Below are 18,217 nucleotides of genomic sequence, written 5' to 3'. Positions count from 1 at the left end.
ATTTAGGAAAAAAACATTATCTATGATTATCCTCTCATAAATAGTATAGGTTCATACTATCAGAATTTGAGTTTAGAACTGTTTTAGGTAGATCTTCAACATACATGAACATACGAATACATCATAGATATTGAACATATATTGAATTCTCATGAAAATCTTGATATTCAGGAAAGTCTTTGTTACAAAGGTAGCTTGGGATGAAAGACAAAGGAAAGCATTTATAATATCAGGAGGGAACTACCTGGCAGAGTGGTTTACAAATAGAACACTGAGATTTTTACTTTAGAACAGATAAAAAGTGGAAGTACAAAATCTGTTATACTTCAGGTTTAACATATGTATAGTTTAAACTCATGCCTTTCATCTCTATGTCTAGTGCTCTTTATAAACCTTTCTTAAATTGCAATATCCTCAATGAAGAACAAACTAAACTTAGCTTCTGTTTCTTTCTACAGTAGGATTTTTAAAAAATAATTTTTAGTGAACACTAAATTTGGGGGCCAATTTAATAATAATGGTAAGTTAGATAATAGGAGGAGAAATTTTTTTTGCTCAGATGTAATTCTGAAGCAATAAGACAAGTCTGTACTTTTAAAAGGTCCAGAGGAACGGCCACTGACTTCTCCAAGCTGAACATAAGTCTCTTTTTTTTGGAGGGGGGTCAAGTAGTTCTCCTATAATGGTAAATACATTTTTTCAATAATTGTTAGACAGTATTACATGTCTGCTACTCCTAATAGCTTTATCACGTCATATAAACAGTCCTTCAGAAATATTAAGGGATATAGTCACTTATTTCCATTTAGAGTTGAGAAACCTAAGGCATAGTGGTTAAGCATCTTGCCCCAGGTCATCTATTAGGAACTGCCAAAGCCAGTGACTCTGGAGCCTGTTCTCTTAACCACTATGTTGTTATGCTTCTCATTCCTGAAAATTTTTATGTTGAGAGACTCTAAGGAAACAGGTCCACTGAGAGGCTAGGTAAAAAGAATAAAAAATTGATTTGGTCAAACAGTTGGAAATGTGGTAACCTTGACAATACCTCTTGCTGAAATTCTGAAGTACTTCACATACAGTGACATAAAAGGCAAGAAAAATCAGGATAGGCCTTGCTACAAAGGCAGCTTGGAATGAAACAAAGGGGAACGTTGTAATAATTGAGAGGATAATATTCTGGTAGTATGGGGAAGTGAGATTTATTTTATTGTTCCTTTATAAATTTGATAAAACACATTTTTTAGAATATTATCAGTAAAGCCTCTTGCTTCAGGTATTGTCCACTATTTCAAAACACTGTCTTATTATTTTCTTTTTTATATAGGAATTTCAGAAACAGCTTAATAAAGCTAAAAGAATAATGATCATAGGAAACGGTGGTATTGCACTTGAGTTAGTGTAAGTATGTTTTAAAATATTATTTAAGAATTGCTCTGTGGTTCATATGATTATTAGCAGAAAACATACCCTGAAAATCAAAGATAAACATAACTATTTTTCAGGGTTTCAAGGAAAAAAAATAGTTCTTATGGAACCCATCTCTAGAAATTTCCTCACAAAACATAAAAGGTTTGGGAATGCTTTTGGTCTGAAGGGCTGATAAACTGGTGGCCGGGAAGTTTTCATGCATAGATGTGCTTTATAACTGCACTGTGTATAAAAATAATTTACATGTATACACCTAAGAAATTTCATGGCCTATACACTTTTTATTGCTTATACCCACCCTCCTTCACTCATTTAATTTGTTACCTGTCTGGCCAGTGAAACCCAATAACAGTAGTAGTGACTACTATTATAAGACATGGTACTCCCAGCTCAGTTGGTAGAGTGCTTGCCTTGCATATGCAAGGCCCTGAGTTCAGTCACCACCACCACCCCAACAACAACAACAAAAAAGATGTGGTCCTCCCAATTCTTAGTTTTGTTTGTTTGTTTGGGGGGGCGGGTAATATTTTCATTTTAAGATGATATTTCAAGTTCAAAAAAATGTTGAAAATAGCCTATTGTGAACTGGAGAACACTAGTTCACTTTCCTTGTGATTTTTATGTATGTTAGGTGGCTAACATACATAGTCTAGATCTCTTTTGGGCCAGAAAGTTTGGGTCAAACCACAGAAGGAAAAACTTGAATAAAAATAAGGAATATGCCAAGCCTGCCTTTGCTTGTGCATCCACTCCAACTCTTAGAATAGTTTTTGCCCTTGTGTTTTTAGGATGGTCAATCCCATTGGAAGCCTATAAGAGTTCAGCAATAACTTAAGTTTTAGAGGTAGCAATCATTATTATGATAGGAAGCTTCTGTCATTGTATAGAAAAAATGCAGAGAAAATTCTAGAGTAGTAACCAAAAATCAAGCCATGTGGGGAGAGGCACAGATGTAGAAGGGGCTTCAGATTGTTTGTACATGTGACAGATAATCTTCATCAGCTGTCACCAAAAGTATCATATAATAATTATTATAATTTACATTTAAAAGCTTTCTTATGTTCCAAAATGTTTATAGTCTCCAACATTTAATCTTTTATCATTTTCTTTATGTTGAAGAATGAAGACTATAAACATGGATAAAACATAATTTTACACACAGTAAGCTATTTGACAGCTTAAGAATGGTCACAAGTATTGCTATTCTGTGTTTGGATCCATTGAATGATTAGTTCTCTGTCTCTCAGGATGAAAAATGACATATGTAAACCCTTTCTACTCTTTAATACCATCTGTGTTCCACAGAGACTAACACTAATTTTGTTCATCAGTATCCCCTTATTATCTGTTTCTTCTTTCCAAGTACAGATTAATTCTTTCCTTTTCAAACAGTTTTTCACAATTTTACCAAACTGTGATACCACGCTATTGTCTATTTTTTGAGTGGTTTTGAAAATAAAAGTATTTCATCTATGTGTGATACCTTCAAGCTTGTATATCTTGATGAGACCTCAATTTGGGTTAGGAGAAGAAGATTAGAGGCTGAGGAAGAGCAAGTTCAGGACTACTTTGTGGTGATTACTTAAAATAACTGTGGCCTGCAAGTCAATCATAAGTATATTAAACTACGCTGATGTTTTTATACTGCTATATTAAGGTATGAAAAACTATAAATTTCTCATTTATAAAAAGGAAAGCATTTCATGATAACTATATGACTATATGTAAATTGAGCAAAATTATCAAATAGGTATGTATTCCATTTTCTGCTGATAAGCAATGTCTGACCTAAGCAACATAAAATAGAATTTTCTCCCAGTAATCTAAAATTTAGTGACTAAATGTTAGCATTGGAGAGTAGGAAAAATAAAGTAACACTGGATAAGGCAAAGGGCTTCTTTCCAGTACGTCAAAAAAACATGAATAGCATGTGACCAGGAGTATGATGTACTAAAAAGATCTTCTCTTTTCTATTACATGGTTATTATTAGTCTTGAAAAGTCACATAACCTGTGTTACATTATACCAGTCCAAGAGATTAAAATGGCAATTTGTTTGAACCATTAAAAATGTTTCCAAAGAAGTCAACTATTCCCAATACTGTAGCTATTTACCATCTATCCATTATTGATTGCACTATAACCATATGAACAAAACCTTATGTACATCTGGAGGACAGTTGCATAAAACTTGAACACTCTGAAATGATATTCATTGTAATAAAATTTTTCTTAATGTTAAGTACATATATTTAGTATTCTTTTGTTTTGCTTTTGGATTGAACCCAGGGGCACTTTACCACAGAGCTACATCTCCTGCCCTTTTTATTTTTATTTTGAGACAAGGTCTTGCTGAGTTTCTTAGGGCATTGCCAGATTGCTGAGGCTAGTCTCAAATTTGCAATTCTCCTGCCTCAGTTTTCAGTCACTGGGATTTCAGGAATATACCACCATATGCAACTATTTATTGTATTTTTATTATCCTTAAAGTGTATTATGTTACTCTTTATAATCAGTCTTTCCAAATTTGTCTAAAAATGTTTGTTACTTTTGCTTTAAAAGATAATTGTTATTTGCAGATACAGAGATTTCTCCTTGGACCTTTGAAATTATGTCAGATAACCTTAATATTTGTTTCAGATATGAAATTGAAGGCTGTGAAGTTATTTGGGCCATTAAAGATAAAGCTATTGGGAATACTTTCTTTGATGTAGGAGCTGCAGAATTTTTGACTTCCAAACTCATTTCTGAAAAACCAGAGACTAAAATTGCACATAAAAGAACTAGATATACAACTGAAGGTATGTATGCCATCTAGTTCATTAATTCTCATATGGAATTTTTTAAACTATACACAAAAGGGCTATAAAATTTTAACAAAATATATTTGGTATATAAGACTATGGATATTTATTCCTGTATCTTTATATGAAGTTTTCAGATTTTCTAAAACATATATACAATTGAGAAATTTAGAATGAATTAAATAAACCAGCCCATTTGCCTCTTTGCAAACAGATGCTATAGGGCAGTACCCAAGGTAATTTTCTAAAAATACCACAAGTACAAACCTCACAATTTTTGTTGTTATTGCTGTTGTTTAATAGCTTTTAAGAAAAATTCTGGGCTGGGGATGTGGCTCAAGCGGTATCGCGCTCGCCTGGCATGCGTGCGGCCTGGGTTTGATCCTCAGCACCACATACAAACAAAGATGTTGTGTCTGCCAAGGGAAAAAAAAATATATTAAAAAAATTCTCTCTTTCTCTCTCTCTCTCTCTCTAAAAAAAAAAAAAAAAAAGAAAGAAAGAAAATTTCTGACTTATAAAATTCAAAACAAAAATTTGTAAGTTTTGGAGTTCTTAAAAGTTCATAAAATTTGAAAATCTGACAACTAATTTTCTTATCCTTCAAATTATCTAGGTATGTAATATCCAAAAAAATACATCAAGTGTTATTTATACACAATACTTAATGGAAGGATTATCCATTTTATAGGTATAAACCAAACAATATTAAAAAGAATGAAATGATTAATGCTTAGTTTAGTCACAAATGAGAATCATACATTGCCTAAAGTTTCAGAACACAGGCATAATTTTCTGCCTGGCAATTTGTAAATCATCTGAGTTCATTTTTTCAGGAAAGAAAAAAGAAGCAAGAACCAAAGTTAATGCTGATAATGTAGGCAGTGCCTTGGGACCAGACTGGCATGAAGGGTTGAGTCTTAAAGGAACAAAAGAGGTATGTGTCATACACTGGCTAAATATATTTAAATGCAATGTTAGATTCGTGAGCCATTTGTTAACGTTAGCCAAAGAATTGGTAGGTCACTTTACTTTATAAATCCATATGCTAGGAAAGGACTCAAAGCCATTTGGCCTAGATGCCCACCAAAGACAGGAGAATATGAAATTTATCCAACTCTAAGTCTTCCTCTTAACTCTGAAGGCATAGAAATTTCCAAACCCTGATTACACTGAACACACCTGTCCTCTTTTAATCTTTTCTTCAAGATCACTTCAGATACTTCTATTACACTTATAAAGTTTGTTAGATAACTCTATCTCTCACCATCCACAAAACTCAACTCAAAATGCATCAAGGACTTAGAAATAAAACCAGAGACCCTGCGTCTAATAGAAGAAAAAGTAGGCCCTAATCTCCATCATATGGGATTAGGCCCCAACTTCCTTAATAAGACTCCTGTAGCACAAGAATTAAAACCAAGAATCAATAAATGGAATAGACTCAAACTAAGAAGTTTCTTCTCAGCAAAAAAAATAAATAAATAAAAGCAATCTGTGAGGTGAATAACTATCCTACATCTTGAAAGCAAATTTTTACCCCTCACACAAAAGATAGAGCACTAATCTCTAGGTTATACAAAGAACTCAAAAAGTTAAAACACTGAAAAAATAAATAACCCAATCAATAAATGGGCCAGGAACCTGAACAGACACTTCTCAGATGATGATATACAATCAGTCAACAAATATGTGAAAAAAATGTTCATCATCACTAGCAATTAGAGAAATGCAAATCAAAACCACTCTAAGATTTCATCTCACTACAGTCAGAATGGCAGCTATTATGAATACAATCAACAGTAAGTGTTAGCAAGGATGTGGGGAAAAAGGTACACTCATACACTGCTGGTGGGACTACAAACTGGTGCAGCCAATATGGAAAGCAGTATGGAGATTTCTTGGAAAATTGGGAATGAAACCACCATTTGACCCAGCTATGCCTCTTGTGGGTCTATACTCAAAGGACTTAAAAACAGCATACTGCAAGGACACAGCCACATCAATGTTTATAGCAGAACAATTCACAATAGCTAAACTGTGGAACCAACCTAGATGCCCTTCAATAGATGAATGAATAAAAAAACTGTGGCATATATACACAATGGAATATTACTCTGCAATAAAAGGGAGTAAAATCATGGCATTTGCAGGTAAATGGATGGAGTTAGAGAAGATAATGCTAAGTGATGTTAGCCAATCCCAAAAAAACAAATTGGTGTGAATATACTTTGTATACAATCAGAGATATGAAAAATTGTGCTCTATATGTGTAATAAGAATTATAATGCATACTACTGTCATATATAAATAAAAAATAATTATAAAAAAAGAGTAGAAAACTCAAAAAAAAAAGTTTGTTAGATAGGTTCAAACACATTCACTTAATATCCTAATTGGATAAGCAGATTACTTGCTATTATTCATTAACTATTTTAAATGTTTGACAGTTGTTAAAAAGCTGTCATATTTTAAAAGGAGTATGCATAGAGTTCTTAATAACTCTCTGATTTCTTTAAAGCAATTTTTTCAGCTTTGGATAAGTAAGAGGGTCTGGCTACATGGTATACTTAATTTGGAGGATGGGATTATACAGAATCATTTCTTTCTGTACTCTTAGATCCTACGATTGTTTTTTTTAACACAATAATACAGTTCAATAAACCTTTACTGAATATCTACTATTTACTTAGGACTAGTAAAGTGCTAGGTTCTGGAATTTTTCTGAAGAAGTTTTTATAGTCTGTTACTATTCTAATTTTTAAACTATGCATGTGTAATTATCCGGCTAAGAATGAAAAGCATCCCCTCCATTCTATTTGCCAGTGCAAATGCTAGGTCTCTTTAAAGTACTGAATGCATTTCTGCTCATTCCTCTTATGCACAAAAATGGAGAGGTTTTTGGGGGGTATCCAAAGTAATTCATAGCTAAGTATTGTTTTTCTCCTCTATGTTTCTGCAAGTGTATTATAGTTATTTTCTTCATCTTCGGTAACACAAGTTATTTTCTTGAAGTATTAGAGTAACCTTTTTTTTTTCTTTTTACTTCTAGTTTTCTCGTAAAATTCATATTGAAACTATGTGTGAAGTAAAGAAAATCTATCTTCAGGAAGAATTTAGAATTCTAAAGAAAAAGTCCTGTACTTTCCCAAGAGACCATCAGAATGAATCAGTTAAAGGTGATAAAGGTAAAATATATAACAACTTATTTTAAAGGAATACAGTCTTGCTGTCTTATATTTTAAAACTTCAGATTTCCATATAAGATTTAAGTAAAAAAAAAAGCCATAATTGAATAACATTAAGTCATTTCATTTTACTACTTATTCTTTAAAATTTCTAATAAATTATATAAGGCTTTAAATTTTACACAGTGCTTGGACTGTCTCAGCTCAACGAGTTAATGAATATATTACAGCTCAAAACAAATCATATTACAAATAAATTTTTTTAAAATCCTAAAGTTAGTTGAGGTAAAGTGACTTCCCTTAATCGGATTGAAAATTTCTGTATTTAGGAATAGGATATAGATTTTCTATGTCCTATTCCACATTCCCATGAAAACTACTATTCTACACTCTTGTGCATTATTTGAAGAAATATATGATTATATAATTCTCCTGCTCCAAATTCTTTTCAGCTTTTCCATAGGAAAAGGGAGTGTTCAAGATGAACTATGTACTATGAAGAAAAACACTGAAGAATAAACTAGTTTGGGGGCTGGGGATGTGGCTCAAGCGGTAGCGCGCTCGCCTGGCATGTGTGCGGCCCGGGTTTGATCCTCAGCACCACATACAAACAAAGATGTTGTGTCCGCCGAAAAAAAACTAAAAAAAATAAATAAATATTAAAAAAAATTTAAAAAATAAACTAGTTGGATCAAACAGTATAAAATATTCATGAAAATTTTCAAGGAAATAATTTAGAAAGTGATTATCAGTTAAATTTACTTTGTTAAAATGTATATGTCCAAGTTTGAAGGAAAACATGTAGAATGCCATGTTTTTTGTAATTATACCCCAAATAAGATGACGTACCTTATAAAAAAAGTACCTTATAAAAATTATTCAAGGGTATTATTCTAAACTCATTTCCCTCTTTTTTTTTTCCTTTTCCATTTTTTGTTGTAGAGGACACAATATCTTTATTTATTTTTATGTGGTGCTGAAGATCCCATGTGCTAGGCAAGCACTCTACCACCGAGCTACAACCCCAGCCCTCTTTCTTCTTCATTTCTAGTTGTTATATTCATGTAATGCTGTGAATAATTGCTGGTGATTATATCTGAGAATAAAGTTTTTTGGTTTTTGTTTTTTGTTTTTTTTTTAAGAGATGTGGCCTGTGTATGTGGAATTGACCAATGAAAAGATATATGGCTGTGACTTCATTGTCAGTGCTACAGGAGTTACACCAAATACAGAACCTTTTCTCAGTGGTAACAATGTAAGATAAAATTTTTTGTCTAACTATGATTATTTTTAAAGTATTAACTTTTATGAAGATTTCCTCTCAAGCATGAAAAATTGTTTTAGTATTAACATATAACTTAAGATGGCTGAAAACAGTTTGGTTTATAGCCAAGCTTTGATTTACAGTATTCTTTATTGTTTAAAATACTTAATATCAGCATAATGTCTTCAAGGTACATAACATACAATTTATCTAAATGTTAGTAAGAGACTAACATCTCCTATGAATTCTCAAATGTGACTCTTTTTTAATTATTTACTGATTGCTATAAAAGCTTATAAAAACAGGAATGTTTCTGTAATTATGGGTGGTATAGTCATATGATTATTAATTATTTTTGATGTTGAAGTTCTGAGAATTTTTTTCTGATTCTGTATTTAGTAGGAATTTGATCCCTGGAAATTCAGCTTAGGTGTCTAAATTTGGCAGCTGTTTTTCACTTTCTCATTAAAGATCAGCACACCAAGGAGTAAAAATTTCACTTGGTCTTTTACTTTAGAATGAAAAATTTGTTTCATTTTTCTCAACACTTATTGCTTATAAGGAACATTTTTAGTTTGAACTAGGAGAAGATGGTGGCCTGAAAGTGAATGACCATATGCACACATCCCTTCCTGATATCTATGCTGCAGGTGACATCTGCACTGCCTCTTGGCAACCTAGCCCAGTCTGGCAGCAGGTAAGCTCGAATTTATGGTCATTTGTTTTTGTTAGATAATGCACTTAAAAATAAATCAGTTGCTATCAACAAGTCAAACTTTTTAATTTTCCAGCTTTTCTATTTTAAGGAGGACTCTTATATCACATTCATTTTCTGATGTTAAAAAAATAAAACTAGATTTTTCCCCCTTTTTGGTAAGTTATACGATAGTAGATTGAGATATCTATTTTCTTTTCCTTTTACATAGTTTTATTGAACACCTGTTGTTTCACCACTTTATTCTCACATCAAGCCTCACACAGTTCAGTGTAGCAGATGTTTCCATCTCCATTGACTCCTGGGATTTCTACTGAGAAGGGGTATGAAGTTGAGAATATCAGTAGAGTGAGCCAGAGTTAGCCTTAGAATCCAGGTCTGACTTCAAAGCTCAAGCTGAGATATTTTTTAATTTAAAAGAAATTAAGGGCTAGTGTTTTTTTCATTTTCATATGCCTATCAGTTCTGTCCAATTGTACTTTCTGTGATGGAAATTCTATAATTCTGTTCTATAATTCTGTACTGTCTAATCTGACAGCCCCTAGCAGCACATGTCACATGAGTACTTTTAAGTATAGCTGATATGACTGAGGAACTTAACTTTTTGGTTTTATTTACTCTTAATTATATTTAAAAGCTATGTGTGGCTAGTCACAACCATATAGTCACAACCATAGCAGAGCTTTTAATTTAAACAATGAAAATGACTCGGATCATAGATTACATAAAGCCTCCTATTCCTGGGTAACTCTATTATGGTAATCATTACTGATTAAGTTTCTTATAGTGAATTGCTTTCCTCCACCTAACAACTCCCAACTGCCTCTGCACTTCCTCCTTTCCTCACACTCTAGCCTATTTCCTTCTAATGGGAGAATAATAATACTAGAGGAAGATAATTAAAAATACAAGGAGGTTATGTGAGAAGGGGTAAAGATAAGAGACATATTACAGATAAAAGAACCTTAGTTAAAAAGACAAGTTCTTGGTTAGAGCTATTATTCATTCAGATTAACTATAGGGTATAATGTAGTGGGAAAGCACTGCATATTTGAAGAGGCAGTGTCATTTTTTTATTTAATGTAGAATAGAGACATCAGTACTGTCAGTCTTCTTGTTTTCAACATAGCTTCTTTTCAGTTGTCTCCATCATTCTTTGTCATTTTTTGTGGTATAACTGTTACTTTTTTTTTTTTTTTTTTTTTTTTTTTTTGCAGGGGATGGTACTGGGGATTAAAATTGACCACTGAGCCACAACTCCAGCCCTATTTCTATTTTATTTTAGAGACAGGGTCTCAGTGAGTTGCCTAGGGACTGCTTTTGCTGAGGCTGTCTTTGAACTCACAGTCCTCCTGCCTCAAGCCTCTGGAGATGCTAGGATTAAAGGTGTGCACCACCACACCTGGCAGTTGTCAAAAATTTTTAATTAGGAGTTTGTGAGATTTTTAAAAAACATTTTAAACCCACTAAGATGAATTATTTCTTTAATATGCTATAATTTTATACAGGGAAAATATTAAAAAATAAACAGACATCTCTTATTTTGAGTAAATCTAATAGACTCCATTTCTTAATTTGCAGAAGCAATAAAATATTAATTTTATATAGCCCAAGATGCAAACTCAAGGAATATTGAGGCTGGATTACACTAGGCAATGGCCCAGCAACATGATAGTGCAGGCCACTTCTTATATTCATTGTCCAGCTATTACTGTGCTCAGTTTACTCTGATTTCTTACAATATTCTACCTTTTTTACTTCATTAAACCTACCTTGTTAATAAAGATTTTAAGTCACTTCTAGAAATGCTCAAAGTTCATGTCTATATTGTATTGTTTTTGCACACAAAAGTCAGTATTAAGGTACATATGCACACACAGAGGTGTAGAAGGAAACAAATTGCCTATTATAGGCCAACCTGTTCTCCCTGGAGAACAGCCATGTAGTAGGTGGTGGTGGTTATGCTTCAGGTGAAGAAACTGAGGCTCAAAAAGATAAATAAATGTGTAGAAGAATGAAATTCACATTTACTGTTACTCCCAAGGCCAGTGTTTTCTGTTACACCAGGGAATTCCAAAATTTATAGAAATATAATAAAAATACAATAGAGGGGAAATTAGTTCTGTCAAAGAGATGACATTGCATGACTTTCCAGAATTGATTGCTGAAATCTGATATGATACCTTAGGGCTGGCACCAGCTGACAAACATCTGTATCTGGCTGACTATAGGTTAACTGTACAGTAGGATTTTAACCATCTGATGCCTAAATCTAAAGGTTACTAGACTATGGACCAAATTTTTCAGAGATTGGCATCTCTCTCAATGCTTAAGACAAACTTTGATGTGGGGACTGGTTAATTAAAATTTCATTTTCAGTGTACCTGAAATATTTTCATAATATTTAGTAGAAATTTTATTAAAATATACGTGTAATTGCTGTCATACTATTACCTGTAATAGGCCAGGGGTGTCTCTCAGCTCTTGTATTCTTGCAGAAGAAAATGTGAAGCAAGCAGGACACGAAATGTAGTGGAAGTATACATAGCAAAGTTTATTGGAGGAACAGGGAAAGACCCTCAAAGAAGCGGGTGGATCATCTCAAAGAAGAGAGAGATGTGGCACTCCTTTTTCCCTAGTTTTATTGGGAGGTCTTAAGGAATTTTCTAAAGAGACCTGTCCTACGGCCTCTCAATTCTTAACTGACATTAGGATTACATCAAATTTTTAAATCCCTACCATGCATGGTCTTACCCACAGGTAACCAAGTGAAATCCCTGGAACAGGGTGGGAATTTTACCATTATAATTACATGCTAAAGATTGAATGGCAACTCTTGGTCATCTTGGCCTGTGCTGACTAGTTCTAATTGAAACTTGTATTTTGCAGATTTTATGGTCAGTGGGCTTTGCTTTTTAATAAGCCTATCTTCCCGAGTCTTGGAATTTTTGGTCTGTATGAAGGTCATGAAAGTCCCCCCTCAGGGTAACTTGTGTTCATCTCAGCAGTGAGGAATCTTACAATCAAGAGTCTTAAAAGAGCAGCTCCACATATAACAGGTTGTTTGCTGAGGAATGTAATATGTCCTATGGATTTAAGCCAGAGCAGGGCCACAATGTCCTCAGGTCATTTGCTTTTTAAGAGAAAGCATGTGGCGGGCCAGCACATAGTCCTATCTATAGAATTATCTCTTTAGTTTCGTGTTCCTGCCACTCATTGTTGTCTTCTGTTTACCAGTATCTTAATTTTTGAGGCACTAAATTGATTAAATTAACAGTTACCTAAGTCAGTTTAATTGGAGTACTCAGGTAACTGCTTCAGTAAGATGATAACTGCCAGAACCAACTGATCTGAAAAACTATCAAACATTGTACCCTCTTTAAAGGAATGTACAGGTTAAAATGATATCATTTTCAAAAATGTTAAAATGTATAACATTTTTAAAAAATGTATAACACTTTTTCATTGTCTCAGATGAGGTTGTGGACCCAGGCCAGACAGATGGGATGGTATGCTGCAAAATGCATGGCTGCGGCTAGTTTGGGAGACTCTATTGACATGGATTTCAGCTTTGAACTGTTTGCTCATGTAACAAAATTTTTTAACTATAAGGTAAGATAATTAAGGAAATCATTGCCTTTTCTGTTAATCTAGTACATAAATATGATTGATCATCTCATTTTCTTACTCAAAAATTTACTTGTTTTCAGTCATTTTTACAAAAATGACATTTTCTCTTTCTTGCCAGTCAGTGTCTAGAATTGCTTTTAATTCCTAATCTTAATTATTACCGTGTTACTATACTGTTTTACAGTTAAGATGGGGAAAAAAAAAAAACTCTCCAGATTTATTTCCTATTGTACATTTCTGAGTTTTATTTGAGATTCACCTGTTAGCTGTCATACTCAATAATGAACCAGTTTCTCCGGTTCATTTTAGTTCTCTTTGCATCACTCCAAAGCAGATCTTTACCTTCCTAATTTATATATAAGGAAAAATACATTTGTAAGGCTCAGAGAGATTAAATAATTTGTCCATGAAAGCTCTCAGTTTTTTCAATCTTTAAACAATGACTCCAGTCGAATATAGTTCACATATCATGTATTTCTTCACTAGACATTTTTAATATTCATGTAGATTATAAAGTACATCCCCTTATATTCTCTAGACACTTTTAATGTTAATACTATACATTAACATATTCACTGATACTTTTAATATTAGTGCAGATTATGTGGTAGTGTTATATGTAGAATAAATGCATCACATTAGAATGTTTTCTTTGGGATCCTCCCCAATGACATTTTCAGCTAAAATTTTGTTGAACAGTTTTTCTGCTGGCTATTCTAGCTTGACCCAAAGTAACTGCACAATTTTATATTTCCTATTAGGTACTCACAAGAAACTTTTTTATCCCCATATACAGGTTGTATTGTTGGGAAAATACAATGCACAGGGCTTAGGTTCAGATCATGAATTAATGCTGAGGTGTACCAAAGGACAAGAATACGTCAAAGTCGTCATGCAAAATGGGCGAATGATGGGAGCTGTCTTAATTGGTGAAACTGATTTAGAGGAAACATTTGAAAATTTAATTCTAAACCAAATGGATCTTTCATCATATGGAGAAGATCTTCTAGATCCAAATATTGATATAGAAGATTATTTTGACTAAAATGGAAATTTCTTCAAGAACCATATAAAGGTCCAAATGAGGAAAACTGGAAGTCAGTAAAGTGAATCATTGCAATAATCTAATGATGGCCACACTGAAGTTATATATAGAAGTGATAATGATGTTAGTGGGAAAAGTATTAAATACAATTCTAAAGACAAAATCAGTTCAAATAATTTATTTATAGATATATTTCTAACACAAAATTGGCCCCTTATTATATAAGAAATCTTAAGTTACACATTTTTATATTTTGAACTTAAACATTTTACTTACGATTTAGCTTGGGAGCATATTTAACCAAGTTCTTATCTATTTAGCCAAAATGTATTCTAATAGACCAGATCTATTTTTGACTGTAAAATGTCAAAGTAGGGATATAGTTTAAGAAAGCTTACAGTTTCATTTCCCTGAAATAGAGATGTAGCTGTAACTTATTTGCTAATATTATTTATATTGATGCCTTATTCTTTTTGAATTATAGATATTTTTATAACCTGATGAATTCATTTACATTATTCAGCTTAAAATATCACTCAGTTGTAGTGATGAGCCTGTGTCAGTTTAATAGTGCCATCAAAAAGTTACATCAAAAGAAAAAAATACACTTAGGTATACCAACACATAAAGACTGTAAGAAAGCCAGATGAATTTATTGTCAGTTATTTTGTATTTGTAAAATTTTGCATAAAAATTATTTGTATTTCTTGTTTTATATTGTAAAATTATAATTCTTTTAAAATATTTTTTAGTTATACATGGGTATAATATCTTTATTTTGTTTATTTATTTTTATGTGGTGCTGAGGATTAAACCCAGTGCCTCAAATGTGCGAGACAAGCACTCTACTACTGAGCCACAACCCCAGTCCCAGTAAAATTATATAATTCTTGATTCCTAATTATTGAAAGGTCTCAAATTCTCAAATCTTCACAAAGATAAGCTCTAAAAATAGTTTTCTCTATATAAAGTATCAGTGAAATTGTTGTTAAAATAAACTATTAACTACAAAAATAATAATGTGTACATGCATAATATTCGTAATAGTTATTTCAGGCGTCATCAATCTTTCTTTTCTTAGCCCCTGTATTCTTAGAACCAGACTGTTGAAGCGTGTTTGTGGACTTCTGGAAGTTACCTGAAGTTTTCCCTTCCCCCTTTTTATCAGCTTGTTCAGAATGATAAGCTTCAGATGTCTCAACCTACAAAAAATAACAAAGCAAGCACCCTGGTAAAAATTCAGCTTTTCAGTTTCTCATGAGATTAATAATCTCAAAATATTCTTTATGTATCAGTTAGCTTATTCTTCATCCAGGAGTCTAGTTTTCACCTCCAAAATTCTCCTCAATCTGAGCCTAATCTAAAGAGGCCATGTTGTCTTAAAACAAACCTAAAGAAAACTGGTGGTGTCCTGAGACACAGTGGTTCCTGGCATGCTTTTGCAGGCTTGACAGTATTGGGTTTGTAACTCTGGAGTAGCATAGACAGATTTCCTAACTATTGCTGATCACAACCAGTATCAGGAGGGAAGTGGGCCTCCAAAATTAGACTTCAAAATGGAATTCACATTCCAAAGGTTGGAAACTCCTAGTCTATGTTGGGCAGTCTATTCTACTTAATATCTCCACAGAAAATAAAGTTACACTCTCTCTCTTCCAAACTCAGAATCTAAGAAGAAAATGATTTTTCTCTTCTTGTATTCACCAGAACCCAGGAGAGAAATGCAGACAAACATCCCATAAGCTTTCATATATTTTTAAGCACATAAAAATGGAAAGTAGCCAGTCAGTTACCTTGAAATCGCTCTGTGTGCGCTTCTTTACTTGCATAGTAATAACATGTGCTTCACTGTTCAGAAGATTAGCTTTAGGTCCTATTTTCAAGTACGATATGGTAGCATAAGCTGTAAAACTATAGTCTTCTCTGCAGAAGATAAAGGCCAACAATCAGAAAACTTCACAGAATCACAAACTGAAATTTTTAAAAGAAATAACTACAATTTTAAATAACTATGAAATAATAAAAATACTTCTAATACTTATAAAAATACAGTAGCACAATTGTACTATATGAGCACAAATATAATCTTTATAAAAAATAGTTTTGTACTTTTTTGATCAAGGTTTGAGTTTGTTCATTAGGTAAATTGTTTTCTATAGCATTTTAAAGTTGACATGAATAACTACAAGGCCATTTATTCTACTATAATTTAAAAAAACATAAAGATAACATGAAAGGACAAGAAATGGGTGTGTATATACTTAAGATACTGCTGTAGAAGAAAGTGTGCAATGATTTTCTCCAGGTCTTCACGAGGAAGTACAGGAGCAACCACACCCGCTACTCTCAGTTTTGATGCACCCTTTCCCATCCAAGAATCAATCAGTTTAAGCGGAGTGAGTTTTTCATTCAGTTCTTCTGCCTGTTTCAGGATCTTAATTAGATCTCTACAGTACTCTGTTATATTCTTTTTTTCAAATGCTACAATGAAAGAGACATGGTTATAGCTAATTGGAATTTCAAAATGAGAGCAAGGATAGGATATCTTAAGTGGTTAAACTGGTTTAAAATTAGTTATCAATGTGAGCCACTCTTAAACATTATTATTTATTTTTTTTACTGTGTTCTAAATTAAGATGAGGCTGTTCCTCAAGTCTCTATTACTAGACCAACATATTGTAGGACTTATAGTAATGTAAAGAAAATACCCTGGTTATCAGCAGGCTAGCGGTACTCTAGAAAGCATAAAGTGTCCACCAGACAGTTATTAAAAGGTATATGTTATAGGAAAGTCTGTTCCTCATACTTACTTATCTGATTCATGTTCATTAAGCCAATTTCTAAAAACTAATATGGGTTCCTATGCCAAAAATGTCCTGGACAAATATTCCCAACTGTTAAAAGGCTGGCACTCTAAAATATCAGATTTTTGTTAACTTGGTCAGTTTAAGATAATCTAATAAACTCATAAATAACTTTTTTTTTTTTTTAAAGAGAGAGTGAGAGAGGGGAGAGAGAGAGAGAGAGAGAGAGAATTTTTTTAATATTTATTTTCTAGTTCTTGGCGGACACAACATCTTTGTTGGCATGTGGTGCTGAGGATCGAACCCGGGCCGCACGCATGCCAGGCGAGCGCGCTACCGCTTGAGCCACATTCCCAGCCTTTAGCTGCAAAGTTAAAAGTGCAGTGACCTCCACCCAAGGCATCAGAACTAAATGAGGCTCTGTATGAAGAACTAATTAGTTTAGCTTTTCAAGAACAACATATATATACATACACAATGAAAAAAAGACACCACTAAATTAGTGTCTTACTGAGTAGTTCATCATTTCGCTAAAATCTGTTTGCACTATATTTTCTTCCCAGTGACTACAAAATGTTAGAGATTATCATAGGGTTAGCTCATTCTTTTTTTTAATGTGTGTGTGTGTTGGGGAGGGGGGGGGTGCTGGGGATTGAACCCAGGGCCTTGTACAAGTAACTTTATCAACTGACCTATGTCCCCAGCCCATAGCTCATTCAAATATACAGTATTTCTATTTAGAAGAATCAAATTTTGCCTTATTTTTTAAAAATTTCACATGTCCTATACTTATATTGCTATATTGTGCATATTTACCTACTTCAAGACATTTTTGAATCTGGAAAATTCTAGTCATAACTTGTTTTATCTTTTTAATCCATTGGGGGTCTAATACTTCCCTTACTTAATCCTAGCTGTATACATTAGCCTACAAAGGTTTAAAAATACACACTTACAAATGTCTTTACAGCAGTTATCACACATTTTATTACATGCTTCTGAATTCCACACTTCATCGAAATGTTGAGCTATCAATACACGGCGACATCTGCAAACAAATTCAGAGGTATGGATTATTAAATGATCTAATAATAAAGTTTTTAAAAATTACTATTTCAGGATCCTTTTTGGTTCATAAGTATGGTGACTAAGTGTCTGCACTGTCCTGAGATGTGCCTCCCTTTAAACCTGTGACACTGGTACAGTACCTTTCTTACATTAAAAAAAAAAAGAACTCACTCTTCAGAGTATAGTTACCTATTCTATTATTCTTGCATTTCTACAAATTAGAAATCTATCACGGGTCTCACTGGGTCAAAATGAAAGTGTCAACAGAGCTG

The 18,217-nt window shown here is 33.1% G+C and overlaps 2 protein-coding genes and 1 non-coding gene across 7 annotated transcripts in view; 2 read left to right on the top strand and 1 right to left on the bottom strand.

Annotated features, from left to right (window-relative positions):
- Pyroxd1 (pyridine nucleotide-disulphide oxidoreductase domain 1) overlaps positions 1–18,217 on the top strand; it is a 34,104-nt gene that overhangs the window by 9,192 nt on the left and 6,695 nt on the right. For 4 of the 5 annotated variants that reach the window (XM_026391927.2, XM_026391929.2, XM_026391930.2 and 1 more), the window contains exons 5-12: positions 1,325–1,398; positions 4,068–4,228; positions 5,068–5,168; positions 7,284–7,419; positions 8,562–8,674; positions 9,258–9,380; positions 12,873–13,010; positions 13,825–14,091. In XM_026391927.2, coding sequence (XP_026247712.1) covers positions 1,325–1,398; positions 4,068–4,228; positions 5,068–5,168; positions 7,284–7,419; positions 8,562–8,674; positions 9,258–9,380; positions 12,873–13,010; positions 13,825–14,073 — 1,095 coding nt within the window. In that variant the 3' untranslated portion in view covers positions 14,074–14,091. Of the gene's footprint in view, positions 1–1,324; positions 1,399–4,067; positions 4,229–5,067; positions 5,169–7,283; positions 7,420–8,561; positions 8,675–9,257; positions 9,381–12,872; positions 13,011–13,824; positions 14,092–18,217 lie in introns of those variants that run through there. The other variant, XM_026391931.1, reaches the window with a different exon arrangement.
- The window catches only part of Recql (RecQ like helicase), a 34,452-nt gene continuing 31,300 nt past the window's right edge, over positions 15,066–18,217 (bottom strand). Inside the window, exons 12-15 of the mRNA XM_026391925.2 lie at positions 17,834–17,925; positions 16,335–16,554; positions 15,867–15,996; positions 15,066–15,275 (exon numbers count right to left, since the gene is read on the bottom strand). Coding sequence (XP_026247710.2) covers positions 15,126–15,275; positions 15,867–15,996; positions 16,335–16,554; positions 17,834–17,925 — 592 coding nt within the window. The 3' untranslated portion in view covers positions 15,066–15,125. The remainder of the gene's footprint in view (positions 15,276–15,866; positions 15,997–16,334; positions 16,555–17,833; positions 17,926–18,217) is intronic.
- LOC113185037 (small nucleolar RNA U13) lies at positions 17,998–18,095 on the top strand. The gene has a single exon (XR_003301086.1). It is a non-coding gene; the product is annotated as a small nucleolar RNA U13 (small nucleolar RNA).

This window comes from Urocitellus parryii, chromosome 5, assembly GCF_045843805.1.
Source record: "Urocitellus parryii isolate mUroPar1 chromosome 5, mUroPar1.hap1, whole genome shotgun sequence".
Classification (NCBI taxonomy): domain Eukaryota; kingdom Metazoa; phylum Chordata; class Mammalia; order Rodentia; family Sciuridae; genus Urocitellus; species Urocitellus parryii.
This window is presented reverse-complemented; position numbering and strand designations above follow the sequence as displayed.